Source organism: Tachypleus tridentatus, chromosome 11 (assembly GCF_004210375.1).
Source record: "Tachypleus tridentatus isolate NWPU-2018 chromosome 11, ASM421037v1, whole genome shotgun sequence".
NCBI lineage: Eukaryota > Metazoa > Arthropoda > Merostomata > Xiphosura > Limulidae > Tachypleus > Tachypleus tridentatus.
The window spans coordinates 12,559,195-12,578,773 of NC_134835.1; the positions used below are offsets into that span (position 1 = coordinate 12,559,195).

The 19,579-nt window shown below is 35.5% G+C and overlaps 1 protein-coding gene across 2 annotated transcripts in view; it reads right to left on the reverse strand.

Moving 5' to 3' along the window:
* The window catches only part of LOC143231676 (uncharacterized), a 40,194-nt gene extending 20,917 nt beyond the window's left edge, over positions 1–19,277 (reverse strand). Inside the window, exons 1-4 of one of the 2 annotated variants that reach the window (XM_076466258.1) lie at positions 18,904–19,277; positions 11,894–12,197; positions 338–489; positions 36–165 (exon numbers count right to left, since the gene is read on the reverse strand). In XM_076466258.1, the coding sequence (XP_076322373.1) occupies positions 36–165; positions 338–489; positions 11,894–12,197; positions 18,904–19,119 (802 nt within the window). In that variant the 5' untranslated portion in view covers positions 19,120–19,277. The remainder of the gene's footprint in view (positions 1–35; positions 166–337; positions 490–11,893; positions 12,198–18,903) is intronic. The other variant, XM_076466257.1, reaches the window with a different exon arrangement.
* Between the last annotated feature and the right edge of the window lie 302 nt (positions 19,278–19,579).

The window sequence follows — 19,579 nt, forward strand, 5'->3', positions numbered from 1 at the left end:
AAGGGTAGTCGTTTTTCGTCTTGATCGTAACTTGCCTGTATGGGTGCGCATATGTCTTCTGAGTAGGGACGGACGGTCGAAGGCCTTACCACACACGTCACATGGAAGTAAGGTTCGCTCGCGAGATTTCTTCCCGGGAATCCGGTGCACCTCAGCTCCGGCAGACTGTTATGATAAGAGAGAAACAGACATATCAAGTTTAGGCAGCTTACATAATCCAAATACTTCGTTAAATTGTTTTAACACACACACATATATATATATATATATATATAAACTTTGGCTTAAATTATGTCTTAGTCAGCGACTGGTATACAGTGAAAAGTTTGTTAGTTACCTTAGTACTCGCAAAAAGGCAGTCAGTTGATAATAAACTACGATCTTTTGCGTGCAAATATGTAGTGACCATTGTCCTATGGTCAGCGCTATTGTGGGATATAATTGGCACTCTTGAAGACAATAAAGATCTCGAGAGGTCAAGTGGAGACTCTGAAACGAATAAAAAAGTTAGTTGATCGGATATATATTAATTTTATGATATATATACGTACCCTGCGAAAAATAAACCATTCGGTAATGTGAGTTACTGTTACTTATGTGACCTGTTTCAGATTACTCGTATCAAGTGTGTTTTTCACTAAGTCGTATTAGCAAAGAACTTTGAATTCCTGAGAAGGCCAAATGATGCTAAGTATTTATATAAATAATTTAAAAAAAAATCTTTAAAGACGTTTTCCGGCATAGTAAGCATGTAAGAGACAAGTGGAGAGTCGTAACCTCTGCTCATTCTGATGCGTCATTCACGCCCTCTGGCGTTGTAAGTACAGAATCATTCAAAGGTAACACTGGAGAAAACCCAGGTGATTTGGTGTAAGTTAGATGGTACTTGTTTCATTGTAATATCTCTGCACTTTACCAACTATGTGTGCAATAACATAGAGTGAAATTAGTGCAACATGTTTATGTTATGAAATTAAGTTTACTCGGACTGTTTATTGTCTGTTTGTTTGTGAATTTCGCGCACAGCTACACGAAGGCTATCTGCGTTAGCCGTCCCTAATTTAGCAGCGTAAGATTAGACGGAGGGCAGCTAGTCATCACCACCCACCGCCAAATCGTGGGCTACTCTTTTACTAACGAATAGTGGGATTGAAAGTTGCATTATAACGTCCACACGGCTGAAAGAGAAAGCATGTTTAGAGTAACGGACATTCAAACCCCCGGCCCTCGAATTACGAGTCGAGTGCCTTAACTACCTGGCCATGCTGGGCCTCAGAAAGTTTAATAGATAAAGTGTATACATTTTTGATAACTTCAAAGATTGACTGTACTATATTGGTGCCAAATATATTGTTCATATATTCCATGTGTTCTCACATTATTGCAGTGTATTACTCAAGTTTCCCTTTATTTCTACACCCTGGAATCACGAAACCCTCAAGTGCTTACTTTAATAGAGCATTCGAGTTATTCCTGGACTGAGCGTAAAAGAGGGGGAGTCAGACGCACCTCTCTCTCACCTCTCAGTCACTCAGTTGGTCACTTCGCCTCGCTTCGACTATAGTCAAAACAAAGTCTGATTTTTTCCTCGCATCATGCCTATGATATAATCAAATATTGCAAAACTTTGTGTTTTTCGATCAGATCTTTTAAACTCTAGTTCTATAAACATAAATTATTTTAAATTTAAAATAAAATTGAAATACTGTCTTCTTCCAGTTCAAGTAAAGCCCAACGGTACAAAAATCACCTAAACAGTTCTGTTTATGTATATGGACAAACATCACACACAATGTAAAGGTACCTTATTACCACTATATATTGGGAAAAACTGATGGCCAAATAAATATTGGGCTCTATATGTGTGTGGTACCTTATTACCACTACATATTGGGTAAAACTAATGACAAAATAAATATTGGGCTCTATATGTGTGTGGTACCTTATTACCACTACATATTGGGTAAAACTGATGACCAAATAAATATTGGGCTCTATATGTGTGTGGTACCTTATTGCCACTATATATTGGGAAAAACTGATGACCAAATAAATATTGGGCTCTATATGTGTGTGGTACCTTATTGCCACTATATATTGGGTAAAACTAATGATCAAATAATTATTGGGCTCTATATGTGTGTGGTGCCTTATTGCCACTATATATTGGGAAAAACTGATGACCAAATAAATATTGGGCTTTATGTGTGTGTGGTACCTTATTATTACTACATATTGGGAAAAACTGATGACCAAATAAATATTGGGCTCTATATATGTGTGGTACTTTATCACCACTATATATATTGGGAAAAATTGACGACCAAATAAATATTGGGCTCTATATGTGTGTGGTACCTTATTACCACTACATATTGGGTAAAATTGATGACCAGATAAATATTGGGCTCTATATTTGTGTGGTGCCTTATTACCACTACACATTGGGTAAAACTGATGACCAGATAAATATTGGGCTCTATATTTGTGTGGTTCCTTATTACCACCACATATTGGGTAAAGCTGATGACCAGATAAATATTGGGCTCTATATTTGTGTGGTGCCTTATTACCCCTACATATTGGGTAAAACTGATGACCAAATAAATATTGGGCTCTATATTTGTGTGGTGCCTTATTACCACTACACATTGGGTAAAACTGATGAACAATTAAATATTGGGCTCTATATGTGTGTGGTACCTTATTACCACTACATATTGGGTAAAATTGATGACCAGATAAATATTGGGCTCTATATTTGTGTGGTGCCTTATTACCACTACACATTGGGTAAAACTGATGACCAGATAAATATTGGGCTCTATATTTGTGTGGTTCCTTATTACCACCACATATTGGGTAAAGCTGATGACCAGATAAATATTGGGCTCTATATTTGTGTGGTGCCTTATTACCACTACATGTTGGGTAAACCTGATGACCAAATAAATATTGGGCTCTATATTTGTGTGGTGCCTTATTACCACTACACATTGGGTAAAACTGATGAACAATTAAATATTGGGCTCTATATGTGTGTGGTACCTTATAACCACTACATATTGGGTAAAACTGATGACCAAATAAATATTGGGCTCTATATGTGTGTGGTACCTTATTACCACTACATATTGGGTAAAACTGATGACCAGATAAATATTGGGCTCTATATTTGTGTGGTGCCTTATTACCACTACACATTGGGTAAAACTGATGAACAATTAAATATTGGGCTCTATATTTGTGTGGTGCCTTATTACCACTACATATTGAGTAAAATTGATGAACAATTAAATATTGGGCTCTATTTGTGTGTGGTACAGTTTACACATCTGGCTTCAGATAGTAGCTGAATGAGAAGAGAGATAGTATAGCATCTGCAGTTCCCATGATATGTCATGAGCCCAAATGTCATCTCAGTGCTATTTTTGTATGTCTACTGTTTCTGGATATTCATGTAAAAATAAACACTTCAATAAACATCCGGGTATTGCATCTGCAGTGAAACCATACGGATGATCTTCCTGTGCCATATCCATCAGCAAAGACAACGATTCGTCTTCATCCTCTTCATCTAGTAATTCTGTTCATGTGGCACTTCAACATCAATGGTCTCATCTGATCACATAAGAAGAGGTAAATGACCTGATTAACTTGTCTCTGTCACAACGGAACCTTCTTAACAATTGTTTATAGCAAGAGTTTAAATTTGCTGCTACCAAGTTCTTGTTTCTCGCTACATCATGCAAGATACTTTGTCTTTCTGTACAAATGTTGATGTACTAATGGAAGAATCAGGTACTGACAATCATCCTCAATTATGGAAACTTTTTATCAACTCATCTAAAGTTTGTCTGAAGTTCTCCATTGAGGGAAATTAAGTCATCGAATCCTGTTGTTCGTACTGTGAGCATTGAAGAAACTCGCCGAATCCTGTTGTTCGTACTGTGAGCATTAAAGAAATTCACCGAATCTTGTTGTTCGTACTGTGAGCATTAAAGAAACTCACCGAATCCTGTTGTTCGTACTGTGAACATTAAAGAACATCGAAGTATGCAAATTACGTACGAAACTATCAAATACAGTCACCATAGGTGACACGTATGTGGTGATGTAAAACATATTGTGTTCCTACTAGGCCTGTACACCAAACATTGTTACTTTTCGTTTGTCTGAAAGTATCTTTAGCATATCATACTCAATGCTTTGTTGAGCAGGTGTCGGTGTTAGCACTGTTTTTTAAATTATTTAATTACATTCTGAAATACAATTTCCAATAACTAAATCAAATTATTAAAGAAGTATATGTTATTTTTGATATATATATTTAAAGCTAAACGCGAGTAGTAATTTTCAGCATGATTTTTACAATCGACGTCGGCAAATTGCTCAGAAAGAATTGTTTTTCTAGTTGCACAGAAAAGAAAATTTTCTGTTGCCCGATGTAATTAGTGAAAAAAAAAAAATGCTTCAGATGAAAGTTCCAAAAGCTTCACGATAATGTAAAAAACTTCTCCAAACTCCAAAACTATTATTTATATAACAAATACCGCCCGGCATGGCCAGGTGGGTTAAAGCGTGCGACTAGTAATCTGAGAATCGCGGGTTCGCATCCCCTTCGCGCCAAACATGCTCGCCCTTTCAGCCGTGGGGGCGTTATAATGTGACGGTCAATCCCATTATTCGTTGGTAAAAGAGTACCAAAGAGTTGGCGGTGGGTGGTGATGACTAGCTGCCTTCCCTTTAGTCTTACACTGCAAAATTAGGGACGGCTGGCGCAGATATCCCTGGAGTAGCTTTGCGCGAAATTCACAAACAAATATAACATATAGTCTCCCGCTGGGACAACGGTAGGTCTACAGATTTACATTGCTAAAGTCAGAGGTTCGATTCACCTTCAGTGACGCAGCAAAGAGCCAAATGGGGCTCTGATATTACAAAATAAAATTATAAAACCATTCAAATCAAAACTTTCCAAACTAAATTAAAAACTAGATATTTATGTTTGTCTTTCGAAGGAACACACAACACAACACAATGACAAAGCTTCTTAATAAGAACAATGTAATACCATGTTACAATACGCTATTACCGTATTTCCTTCCAGTGGTACAGCTGTATGTCTACGAAAGTACAACGCTAGAAACCGGGAGTAAATATCTAGGATGGTAGAGCACAGATAGCCCTTTTTGTAACTTTATGATCAACTTCAAACTAATAAACATATTACTTTATTACTGTATTACAACATATTACTGTAAACCGATATTGTTGGTTTAAAATCAAAGCTACAGAAAAAGTCTCTGCTCTATGTTTTGTTAATTTCGTGCGAACCTACTTGAGAGCTACCAACACTAGCCAATCATTCCTAACTGTGAAGTGACAACCTAGAGTAAGCGGCTTGTCAACACCACCCATCCACTAGGAACTATTGGTCTATCTTTTTACTATAAAAAAAGTGTAACCGTCACATTAAAACACCCCTATCTAAGTCTTATTTTGTTTGTTCTTTTTTTATTTTTGGGCATGGCATAGCCAGGTTGTCAGGGCGCTCGACACATAACCTGAAGATTACAGGTTCGAATATCCATCACATGACACATGCTCGCCCTTTCAGGTGTGGGGGACTTATAGTGTACAGTCAATCCCACTATTCGTTGGTAAAAGAGTAGCCAAAGAGTTGGCGGTGGGAGGTGATGGCTAGCTGCCTTCCTTCTAGCCTTATACTGTTAACTTAGGGACGGCTAGCGAAGATAGCCCTCGTGTTGTTTTGCGCGAAATGCAAAGAAAAACAGAGCAAATTTTGTTTTTGTAGCAACGTGTAATTCATTCATCTATTTCGCTAACAACCATTTTTTTCTCATAACTTTTTTTTCACCCAACATTCAAATATTTTATTCTCTAGAAGTAGTTCTAAAACTGATGTCCACAATGCTCGTTTCTATTCTTTTATTGAAACACAAACAAACATTCATTCATCAATAGTCATTTATCTATAACATTATAACATGTTCAATATTCATATCAGTCATCACTCATCTGTGTTATGATAAAACCTTAAATTTTGATTTTGTTACAATAATTAAACAAAACTGTACCAAGACTGATTGATACCATACATATGTATTACCTGGTGATAGATTTAGAAGTTTGTATTTCTGGTAGATAAGAATTATCATTTTGAAAATGCTTTACATGAAACATAACAGTACATTACTGTATCCTATTATGGGTTAATTGTGAAATATGTAGATTGTACGTAATTGGAATTTGTCGTGCAATTATGGAACCTTAAATGCCACTTGGGAAGTTTAAATTCGATAATAACCAGCTTCAAACTAAATTACGAATAACTTTCAACGAAACTTAACAGAGAAGTCTGTATCACACAGTACAGTGCACCGTGGCGTAACTCAGACAACATCAATAAGCAGATAATTAAGAGTAACCTAGGGTAATAAATAAAATATATGTCTGCATTCAGGAAACCCCAAGTTTCTTACTGTGCTCGAAAATGCGCAGATTTTAAACATCTGTACAATAATTGTAATAACGCTTATATTGGTAATTGTAGCTGCAAATCACGTTGGTTAAAATAAGGTGAGCTTGGTTAGGTTTAGTTGTTTTTACATAAGAAAGAAACTGTTTGTTTGTTTGCTCAGATGAAAGCCACAATGTGGTATTTGCTATGTTCACCGTGGAGAAACGAACCCTGAATTCGTTGTAAGTCCTGGGGAGTAAGATTAAAAAAAGGGAAATAATTATTACACTGTGTAACAATGTGTTTATTATTTCTTGTTCCTGGACAGAAAGTGTTTTCTCCCAATTGCTTATGCCTAAAGTAAATGGTAAAGACCTACTCTTCTCTTCAAACTTTGTTTGCGTGACCTGGGAGCGTTTTACGAAAACATGATGGGAGATTATATTTGTGGGCTGATACGTGAAATTGATTTATATTACAGTCACAAATCTCGAAAAACTACTCACTTATAAATATTTTGTATAACCTTAGTATAAATACATGTAAATATTGATTCATATGTTGTTTTATTCAGACCTTATGTAAATGAAAATGTGCAAATTTGTCCGTTTTTACATAGAAAATAGGTTCATTTCTAAATTTCATTATCCAGGTCACAAAAGCAAAGTTTGAAGGGAATAATGGTCATTTTCTGTACTTTTACAACATAAGCAATTAAGAAATAACACATACTATCCAGGAACAAAATTTGTGTTACATAGTGCAATTTATTTGTTATTAAGCGCAAAGCTACACGTTGGGCAAAATATATCGTGCCCAACACGGTATCAGAACCCGGGTTTTAGAGTTAGAAACCTTCAGAGCTGAAAAGAAATGATGGATAATCATGCTGTTCCAAGTGTGTTTTTACTGCACATACAAAGACTGTTGGCAAGTCACAAAATAGCATTATGTTTAGAACTACTGATAGTATTATCATGTTAACATGCTTTATAATGATCAAGTTATGTGCAAGAAGGTATTTGTTGTACATTTACACTCGATAATACAAAGTGGCTTATCTTCCGAAGTCTCTGGACGTTTAAAATCTATTTTCAGACATATATTACTTACCTATCCTTCTTGCCTTACAGGTGTTTTGATTTAATGTAACGGATGTGAATTAAATAATCATGTAGGTTATTATTTCTTATTATTCAACCTAAAGGTCAAATATAACCATCAATAAAACCGTTTCATTCGTTATCAATATTTCATTCGTAATTCACGACAAGAAGCCAAATAAATAGCCAATGAATATTCAGATTAGGTTTGTTTTTGGTTTGAATTTTCGCGCAAAGCTACACTAGAGCTATCTGTGCTAGTCGTCCCTAATTTAGCAGTGTAAAACTAGACGGAAGGCGGCTAGTTATCACCACCCACCGCCAACTCTTGGACTACTCTTTTACCAACGAATATTGGGATTGATCATACATTATAATGCCCCTACGGTTGAAAGACCGAGCATGTTTGATGTTATGAAGAATTCAACCCGCGACTCTCAGATAAGGAATCTCAGAGTTTCTATCTTTGAAGTCTTTACGATGGCACACTTCGGTCACTCAACCGAAATATCTTGGGAGCCGCCTAGCCCCTGGGCAGGGAAAGCCCTAATAAGTTGCACCGTTGTCTGCCGCCCTGTGCCCGCAGCGTCGGTAGCAAAGTAGACTTTAATGGCTAAGCCTACTGATGATGAAAAGCCATCGTTATGAAGCAAGCGAAGGGTCATAATTATAAAATCCATGTCCAGGTACGTTGTTATGTTCACTATTTGATTAGACGATGTAATGGAGAGTCATCTAGTGCCACAGAACTGTCGGCGAGCTAAATTTTTAAGACCCAGGACTGCGTGTGTTGGTATTTCGTATCGTGATCCCTACAAGAACTACAAGTTTCTAAATCAACTTCAAAATTACTTTTTTAAAGTTATATGGCCTTGTCGTCACGTGCCATTTCGTTTGTGACGCTACTCTACCATCAGTGAGGAAAAGTGATATGTTTAGGCTTACAGCACAGAAAAATGTCGCTACACTCGTGTGCTCGGTATATTAATCGTAAATTCTTTTTGTTATTAATTTTATAGTCTTGAGTATACAACGACAACTCTAACATAAATCTACATGCTTCAAAGCGAATAGGACAAGATACCATTTTGTTAGGCTTACTTAACATAAATTACCTTCTTAAGTAGTTCAAGAAGACAATCGTTAAGAAAGAAAATTGTTTGTTTTTTAAATAAATATGTTGGGTGTTTTTTTCAGACATCCTGGTCTTTAGAATAAATGCCGAATAAATGATTCGCAAAATTTTGAACATATTCTTTCTATTTCCAGATACTTAGAATTCCTTCTATACCAGAAAAATCTAACATGCATCATCTGAAATAACTTTGTTGACCAAAACCTAGAGAGACAGAAAAACAAGAAGAAAACAGGATGTACCGTATGTGTAAATGACACTTGGAACATCATACATACAGTACCTTACAAAAGTAGTCACTCCCCCTGTAATGTTACTTTACAAAATTATTCACTCCCCTCCCCATGCAATGTTACTTTACAAAAGTAGTCACTCCCCCTGCAATGCTACTTTACAAAAGTAGTCACTCCCCATGTAATGTTACTTTACAAAATTAGTCACTCCCCCCTGTAATGTTACTTTACAAAAGTATTCACTCCCCATGCAATGTTACTTTACAAAAGTATTCACTCCTCCTGCAATGTTACTTTACAAAAGTAGTCACTCCCCATGTAATGTTACTTTACAAAAGTAGTCACTCCCCCCTGCAATGTTACTTTACAAAAGTATTCACTCTCCCTGTAATGTTACTTTACAAAAGTAGTCACTCCCCCTGTAATGTTGCTTTACAAAAGTAGTCACTCCCCATGTAATGTTACTTCACAAAAGTAGTCACTCCCCCCTGCAATGTTACTTTACAAAAGTATTCACTCCCCTCTGCAATGTTACTTTACAAAAGTAGTCACTCCCCATGTAATGTTACTTTACAAAAGTAGTCACTCCCCCCTGCAATGTTACTTTACAAAAGTAGTCACTCCCCTCTGCAATGTTACTTTACAAAAGTATTCACTCCCCCCTGCAATGTTTTCACATTTTATTCTTGTCTGAACTTGCGACCATAAAACCTTTAAATTGGACATTATATTTAGAATCTACTCTAAACTGAGGAAGCTGAAACACGTTGATATTATGCAAGTAAGTTAGAATTTCAAAGAAATTAGATTATTGACAATTGCATAAGTATTCAACCCCTTTGTTATTAGAGCCCCAAATCGGGTCGGGAACAAAATATTTAATTTTTAAGGTCACAAAAGAAGAATAACGTTTTCTGTGTGTGTTTAGCTTGATTTAAAAGCCATAACTCCAATTTTGGTGGAACACACCAGCCATAAAGGTCAAGGGGCTTTTCAGACAAGTCAGGGATAAGGCGGTAAAAAAGCAGAGATCAGAAGAAGGGTATAAGAAAATTTCAAAATCATTGGTTGTCCCTTAGAGTACAGTGAATTGTATCATTATAAAAGGAAATGCGTTTCATACCATCCAGTCAATACCCAGATCAAGCTATACTTCTAAACTAAGCAGTAAGAGTAGCAGGAAACTAGTTAGAGACGCTACTGTGAAACCAACAACGACTTTGACAGATTTTCAAAGTTCCATGTTTCATATGAGAGTGAGTGTTCGTACACCGACAATATCACTGGCCCTACAAATAAAGCTGGGAAAAAATGAAGCCACTACTGGAAAATAATTATTTCATATCATTTATGGAGATTGTGACAAAGTATGTAAATGATACTGCAAATATGTGACAGAAGATTTTTGTGGTCAGATGAAACAAACATTGGGCTTTTTGGTCTTGTAACATCTGGCACAAGCCAAATATATCATATCACCCAATGAACACCATCCAAACAGTCAAGCATGGTGGTATAAGTATCAGGTTATATGGGCACTTCTCGTCAGCAGAGACTAGGAAGATGGCTGATGTAAAGAAGAGGTGAATCCCAGAAGGAAACCTGTTTGTGTTAGTCAAGAAGGACAAGAACAGAGCCACACTGGAGTGATTGGTAAAGAAGAAAGTGAATCTTCTGGACTGGCCAAGTTAAAAACCTGACTTCAATTCAACGGAAAATATATGACAAGAATTGAAGATTGCAGTCCATCAATTAAGATTGCGGTCCATCAATGATCCACAACTGTCAAAAGTGAAGAAATTTTCTCAGAATAAATGGGCAGAATAGCATCATTCCATTGTGCAAACCTGGTAAGCATCAGTAATTGATGCCAAAGATGTGACTATCATGTACTGACTCGACTAGTTTTAATTTATATATTGTATTTGCAAGTTTTGCTGATATTAGAGTTTCGAATAGAAAACGGCATCCGAAAACATTTACATATATTTATATTAAAATGTGACTCATCGAGAATAAATTATAATACTTAACATTTGACCACCGCTGGTATCTAAACCCGGTTTCTAGCGTTGTAAGTCAGCAAACATGCCACTATGTCTCTTGTGGTGGAGAGGCGGTGGCATTTTGTTCATTTTGCCAACAGTTTATCAATGATATTCCAATGTCACTAAGCAGCGACGATTTATATCGATCGAGAAATTGCAGCCAGAAACAACCATTAAAGGTGAAGTGATTTCATTAGAAAAACAAATATATAATATTTTAAGTAAAAACTGTATTCAATATTTATGTACTGACTTATGGTAAGTTCTCAAGATAAACTTTGATATTTTATATTCTTAAAATTTTTCTTAAATTACTTTCCCCGTTGGAAATTAGTAACATAAACCTATAGAGATACTAACATTCAATAAAGTATTCAATTTTCTTTCCAGCGATTTTATTAAGTTTATTTTTTTTTCTCGTTTCGTTCATCGATTTTTTCTCAATATTTGGTTAGTTATTATTATGAGTGAAATGATGTATAGAAAAACATTCAAAATAATTGTTTTAATACAATATCCATAATTGTCACTTAAAAAACAACGCCCTCTAGTGGCTCAGCGGTATGTCTGCGGACTTACAACGCTATAAACCGGGTTTCGATACCCGTGGTGGGCAGAGCAGAGATAGCCCATTGCGAAACTTTGTGCTTAATTCAAAACAACAATATAAAACAACGAGTGCAACATAAAATATTTTAATTGTTTTTTTTCTGTTGATATAATAAATGATTGTTGAACTGTTTACTTTTTTGCAATTATTTCTGTTATTTATGAATATTATTATTTTTAAATACGAAATAGAAACCTGCATATAGAAATATAAACCGTCATAGATCGTTGGAATTAGTTTCAGAGCTTCAACGTATTTTGTAAAAAAAAAAAATCCATACCTTCTAGGACTAAGCCGATAGTTTGTCGATAGTGGGCTGCGGTTAGATGGCGAACAGCAAGTACAGAGAATGAATTTCTTCCGTATTCTTCATCGAACGTTTCGTAATACACCACCAGCTCCGCATTTGGTGAGATATTACTGACAACCTCGTAGATAGGCTCACCCTTGACTAGTGAGCCAATTAGATTGACCTCGGGGCAGAAAGTCGGAGAAACCCGTAGGAATCGCACCCAGTTGCAGTGACGCACACGGCGGGAGTCGATCTCTTGAACGTCGTCATAACAGCCAAACTGATGCCGTACCTGTGTCGTAAGCATAGGAAAACAACACATGAAGTTTAGGCTTACCTCTGAGTGGCTGATGGATAGAAAAAAATGGTGTTATTCACTACAGAATTTTTGTTTTCCTAGGTCAGCTGAGCCTGGCTTTTATGAACGGTTGCACCCTTTGAGGATTTTACTGAATTTATAAGATACTGTTCTTGAAAGAATGACTGTTCGGGTGACCAGTGTCAGCGGTCAAGAGTTATGACTGTTTACAGATTTTTCAGTTTGGTAAAGCCGTCTGTTAATCTGTTCTAGTAACTACTAAGACTATGAACAGAGAGTAAAAATTATGTTCTTGGCTAAGGGTATTCATAAAATAACATTGAAAATGCAATTTGGAAAGCCTGCTCTATAATACTTTAAACATGTCACCGAACCTTTACGAAGCGAAACATTTCGAGTCAGTATTTTTTACTCTGACAAGTTACCAAAGAAAAATACCCCTTTCGTGTTAAAACAAATAACACTATGTAACACAAATTTTGTTCCTGGATAGTATGTGTTATTTATTAATAACTTATGTTGTAAAAGTACAGAAAATGTCCATTATTCCCTTCAAACTTTGCTTTTGTGATCTGCATAATGAAATTTAGAAATTAACCTATTTTCTGTGTAAAAACAGGCAAATTTGTACATTTTCATTTACATAAGGTCTGAATAAAACAACATATGAATCAAGATTTACATGTATTTATACTAAAGTTATACAGAAATGTTTAGAAGTGAGTAGTTTTTCGAGATTTGCGACTGAAATGTAAATCACTTTCACGTAACAGCCACCAAATATAATCTCCCATCATGTTTTCGTGAAACGCTCCCAGGTCACAAAAGCAAAGTTTAAAGAGAATAATAGGTCTTTTCCATTTACTTCAGGCATAAGTAATTGGGAAATAACACTTTCTGTCCAGGAACAAGAAAAGATAAAAATTTTATTTCATAGTGTTATTTAAGTCTCATAAAAAAGTGGTATTAATTGTTTGTTTGGAATTGAGCACTTCTGGTATCAAAACCCGGTTTCTAACGGCGTGAGTCCGCAAACATAGAGCTGTGCACTGGGGGTTTGAATAAACAACATATCTATATTGGACCTAGGTTTCTGAAAAAAAACAACTTACTTTTTGGTAGACTCAGCGAATAGCCCGATGTGGTTTTACCTTTTTTTTTTTAATTTCGCGCAAAGCTACACGAGGGCTATCTGCGCTAGCCGTCCCTAATTTAGCAGGGTAAGACTAGAGGGAAGGCAGCTAGTCATCACTACCCACCGCCAACTCTTGGGCTACTCTTTTACCAACGAATAGTGGGATTGGCCATAACATTATAACGCCCGCACGGCTGAAAGGGCGAGCAAGTTTAGTGCGACGGATACTCGAATCCGCTATCCTCAGATTACGAGTTGAGCGCCTTAACCCACCTGGTCACGCCGGACCGTGGCTTTGCTATAAAAAAGCAACACACACAAACAGTTGCTTCAGTGCACGTGTATTTTTGGTTACGCATGCGTTTTATTAAAATATTTTTTTTATAAAAATTAACATTATATGACTAATTTGTAAAGAAATTTAGCCTTAATATGCATGCTACGTAATGGTTTTATAAGAATACTGATAAATATTGTGACAATACTTTATCAACGTTAAGTCCATATCCAGTAATAATTACAACCTTCCGTCAGTTAAACGCTAATGGTATAATACGTTGACACCTAAGCGTTAAGTTTTAGGACATTAAAGGGTTTGTTTTTACCTGGTAATAATGTTGATATAATTAATTACTTAATTTGTAATTATATTTGCTAGACCGAATTACTGAAAATACAATGTAATTTCAGTTTTAAACAGTTATATAAAGAAAACTACCTTCGTAAAAATACTTTAGAAAAGAAAATCCGTGATTCTATTGTATTATCCCTGCATTTACCCACGATTCTATTTTATTATCCATACATTTACCCATGATTCTATTGTATTATCCATATATTTACAAACAATGCTACTGTATTATTCATGTATTTACCCATAATTCTGTTCTATTATCCATACATTTACCCATGATTCTATTGTATTATCCATATATTTACCCAAGATTCTGATCTATTATTTATGTATTTACCCATCATTCTATTGTATTATTCATATATTTACCCATCATTCTATTGTATTATTCATATATTTACACACAATGCTACTGTATTATTCATGTATTTACCCATGATTCTGTTCTATTATTCATATATTTACCCACAATGCTACTGTCTTATTCACTTATTTACCCATGATTCTATTGTGTTATTCATATATTTATCAATGATGCTGGTGTATAGTTTTTGCTGATGGCTTGAGGATTTGAAATCAATAGAAACCATATAATAAAGTCCACTTAAAATAATATTGATGTTTGTATTAAATTATTATTTTCGGACAATATTGAATACAGTTATCTAATTATATGTTATCTGTGGTAGAGCTTCACAAAGAATTTTGTTTTTCACTTCATATTTTCATGCGACATTTGTTTCTCACATAGTAAACTGTTGTCACACAAGTATTATATTTAGTATTTTATAAAACACGTAATGGTAGTTTATTATGCACGTGCATTACGTGGGCTATTTGTGACGAGTAACAGCTCAGAGTAATCAAACTGTCAATTTGTTTCCGTAGTTTCGTTTTTCTCTCCGATGCCAAACGAGAATATAAAGATATATCAAGTTATTGTCTCCCATTATGACCTCTTTAGACAAAAACACATTTAACCTTCTATATCCATACCCTTTTCACAGGTTATTTGTTAATGTCTGTAATGTCAAATAATGTATAACGAAAGAAAATCTGCTTCTATGAATTAGAACTTTTAAAAATATAGAAAAAACGAAACAAGATAACAGCAGAGCATATTGTTTGTACATTTGTGGTAGAATTCATATCTTAGTTTTGTGCAATTTAATATAAAATATTTTGATCAGGTGATAATAGAAAAATTTAAAGAACACCACACTTTTTTCATTAATATTTTTTTAGGCCCGGCATGGCCAGGTGTGTTAAGGGGAGCGATTCATAATTACGAACGCTTTTTCAAATTAAAATTTGAATAATCAAATCGATATAAAATACGTAAAATTATCTTGACATTAGAGGCTTGTTTTGTTTGGAATTTCGCGCAAAGCAACACGAGGGCTATTTGTGTCCTGTCTCTACCTTAGCAGCGATAGGGAAGACAGTAAGTCAACACCACCCACGGGTCCGGCATGGCCAGGTGGGTTAAAGCATGCGACTCGTAATCCGAGGGTCGCAGGTTCGCATTTCCGTCGCGCCATACATGCACGGCCTTTCAGCCGTGGGGCGTTATAATGTGACGGTCAATCCCACTATTCGTTGGTAAAAGAATAGCCCAAGAGTTGAGATGGGTGGCGATAACTAGCTGCCTTCCCTCTAGTCTTACACTGCTAAATTAAGGACGGCTAGCACAGATAGCCCTCGAGTAGCTTTGCGCGAAATTAAAAAACAAACAAACATTGATTTTTAGTTTTAGAAAGGAACGTAATTATTCCAATAACTGACCTCCACTTCGTATGTTTGATATACATACATACATAGATATGAACCAACGAAGAAGTAATAACGAATGCTACAAGAAAGAAACTTATGAGATTTAGTTATATTGAAAAGTTCTTTTCGTTTTTTTTTTTTCCTTAAGTGATGGCGGACGTATTTTCCGTGTTGATTTTATTTTAGATATCAAATTTACCGTACGTTCCATAAAAGTACTTTATATGCGTGGCTATACTTAGATACAATATATGTTAGTTGATGTTGTCCCATGCGAAATGAATTTGGTTTATCTACCAGCAGGATCTATGTAAATGTTCAATCAGAAAAAGAAATATATATTTATATATACAGATACTGGTTTGTAGCCACAACTACAACCTTACGTGAGAAGTCTCCGTCTGATGCATCACTTCCTTCAGATCAATGAATATTTTTGATAGTTTGGTAAAACTGTGCGCTGGTCTTTTCCTTATATCTGTAGCAAATGAGAGACAGAGGGCGTTGTGAAGATAAACTAAATTGAATCACATAATCGCTATCGCAAACGTTTTTTTCTCGATGAGGATCCACATTAGTAAACACGAGTTAAATTGATTGTTTGAAGCTTTGGATGTAGCTACTTACGTAAATAATGTAAATCTTTATTGGTCAGAAATGTTGAATTTTATGATGATATATATATATAATGTTATTATCTCTCAGACTGTTCTCGCTGCTGCCTTACGAACTACATAGCAGTTTGTTCAAAATTTGATTAATGTTACAGTATGAAATAAATTTATGAAAAATTACTCGAATCTTCATTATTAATAAAACTAAATATCAACATGTTGTTTGTAATATATGTGTAAAAACAGCTCGTTTGTGTTGAGAAAACATTAACGTAGAGGAGCGAAAACGTTTCGACCTTCTTCGCTCATCGTCAGGTTCACAATGAAAGAAAGAGGTAACTGACCGGAAGCTGATCACATGTTTGAAAGGGGTTGTGTAACTGAGTGTCGGAATGTAGAGGGCGTGCTTAGATGTTTGAATATATAATTTTATATTATTTATTTTATTATTATAATTTATTATATTATTTTTTAATATAGGTATAAAGGTGTTCCTTTGTATTGGTTTATTTTAGGCTTGAGTTGTTGTGTAAGTAAGGCTTCTTTAATTTTGCGTTTGTTTATGTTTGTTTCTTTATTTAGTATTTGAGTGTTTTCTGTGGTTATGTTGTGTTTATTTGACTTGCAGTGTTCGAAAACGTGTAAAGGTGACCTTTTTATGTTCTTTGAATCTGGTTTCAATTTTTCTACTTGTTTCTCCAATATAGAAGTCGTGGCAGTTATCACATTGTATTTTATAAATAATGTTGGTGTGGTGTTTGTCAGTGTAGTTTTTACACAGTATAGACCTTAGTTTTGTGCCTGGTTTTTGGATAAATTTGGTATTAACTGGAGTGTCATATTTTGTTTCTAGTTTTTGCCAAATGTTGGTTATTTTTCTGCTGATGTCGGGAATATATGGTATGCAGCAGTATATGGTTTCGTGATTTTTTGATTCGTGAGATACATTTGCTTTTATTGGAAGCTGACCAAACATGTGGTCTGCTTCCGGTCAGTTACCTCTTTCATTCTTTGTGAACCTGACGATGACCGAAGAAGGTCGAAACGTTGTTCGTTCTTCTATGCAAAATATTTTCTCAACCCAAACGAGCAGTTTTTACATATATATTTTTTCTACAAGTGGGTTTTCTCGACATCAATGATTAGAATAATTTATCATATAAAAATTGAAATCGAAACATTTGTGGTGTGACTTATTTTCCCATAATTATTTTACTTTGAGTCACTTAAAATAAACAACAACAACAAAACACAAGTTACTATTAGCTATGAACTTCAATAATTACGAAAAATAATTCTAAGAAATCTTAACAGCATGAAGTTTACATCATTTGTTAAAAGGAAAAAAAACCTAAGTGGAAAAATAAGAGACTGCAAGTGCTCTAAATATCTTCTTCATTTGACCTTAATCTTTTCTAGTTTTATGGTTTGCCGCTAGGGTATTTTGTACTAGTCAACAACAACTCCGAACAACAAGAAGGTTAGATAAGGAGAAATCGAACCAGCGTCCCTCTAATTGCGAGTCGAGTGCCGTAATCACCAGGCCAAAAATGTCCGAAAACTACACCTTAACAGTTCTGAGACGTAGTTGGTCAAGAGTTGCACAGCGGAAGTTACAAACGAACGCTCAAACCCAAGGTCATCAGGTATTGACACACATGACGTGCGGCTGTCAATTACACATTAAAGTCACTTTAACATGACTAGAGACACAGCTCGCTTCTGGTACAATTCATATAGTAGCAAGTAATCTCTGTTCTTGCATGTGTGACCAGTGACGCGAACAACGTTCAACACCGATCTTTTGCTTTAAAACAAAGAAAAGTTAGGTGATCCAGGCCAGTATTACCGTCTGTGTGCTGTGTTACATAGAACACTTTACACACATTTACTTGTACGGCTTTATGTTTGAAAGTAATTCATTTTTATCAAAATGTCAAACAAGTAAACTACGATTTACAGCATTTTACATTTTCTTTATATAAATATGGATACGATTTTGCCCGCATAGGTTTCATGATAACCCTTTCTATGCAACATTGAACTTAAGTGTTCTATATTTCGAAAAATAAAATTGGACATTTCGATAGAGACACTCATACAAGATAGTTGTTAAAATGTTATTGAAAATGTGGTTTATTTTCTAAATATTCGTCGAAAAAGAAAAGTATATTCTCGTGTTTGTGTTATTGAATTAAAAACTGAAACCAAAACCTTTCAGCGTTCTATTTGAAAAAAAAAATAATATAGAATTGAAAAACAAAGTAATAATGTGCTTGCGAAACCCTTGACTTCATCTATATTCTGTAACACCATGTCTTATCTAAATTAAAGAAATAAAACATTCTGCTCTGTCAAATTTTCATGTTATTCATGTCCATTAAGAAGCGATATAAGGTCAGTAATGTTAAGCATACGAAGGTTTTACAAATAAGAAATTACAATGCAAAATATTCCTCTGCTAGTCAATGATTGGCTATTTGAAATAATGTAACAAGACGATAATAAAATCTGTGTTCTTACGTCACTCTCATCCAAATAACTATAAACCTCCAGTTTGTCCAATCTCAGAGTTCCTTGGAAAGGTAAAAATCTTCTTCCACGAGAGATTTTCTGGTTGCTCCAGACACAAACTCCCATCTCGCAGGTGTGGCTGACTCTTGTGTTTAGAGGCGATATGAGGACCAGACTAAATTCAGGTGGAATCAAAACACATGTTTCCATGGCGGTGGCTTTCATGAGGAGACGAACTTATTCTAAATTAAATACGAATATAGATGGTCATCGCCGCTTAAAGCAAAGTTAAGAAAAAGTTAAGATGTTTCACTGAGTAGGAGAAACGGCCAACACGTGTAGTCCCTTCCTTCATAACCGCAGATCTGATGGTATGTCACAGTTCATCTGGGTAAGCAACAGGTGTCAGTACCTGGCCGGTAGATGGCGTACTCTTCCAAATGAGGGAGTGTCTTCTCTGATCTTCCCAAGTGGGTGTGGCCGTGACCCTGTTAGTTCAACTTACAGCACCAGGCGGAGTGCCAGGGAAAGCGACTGGCCAGAAGGCATACTGCTCGAGATTTGTAGCAGCCTTGACAAACTAGGACAGTGTTTAGCAACACGCGCTCCAAATATTCTTCGTTTGTGCGATTCATCATAGTCACGTGATCAACATTTTTATATTCCATTTTTTAATCCTTTTTTT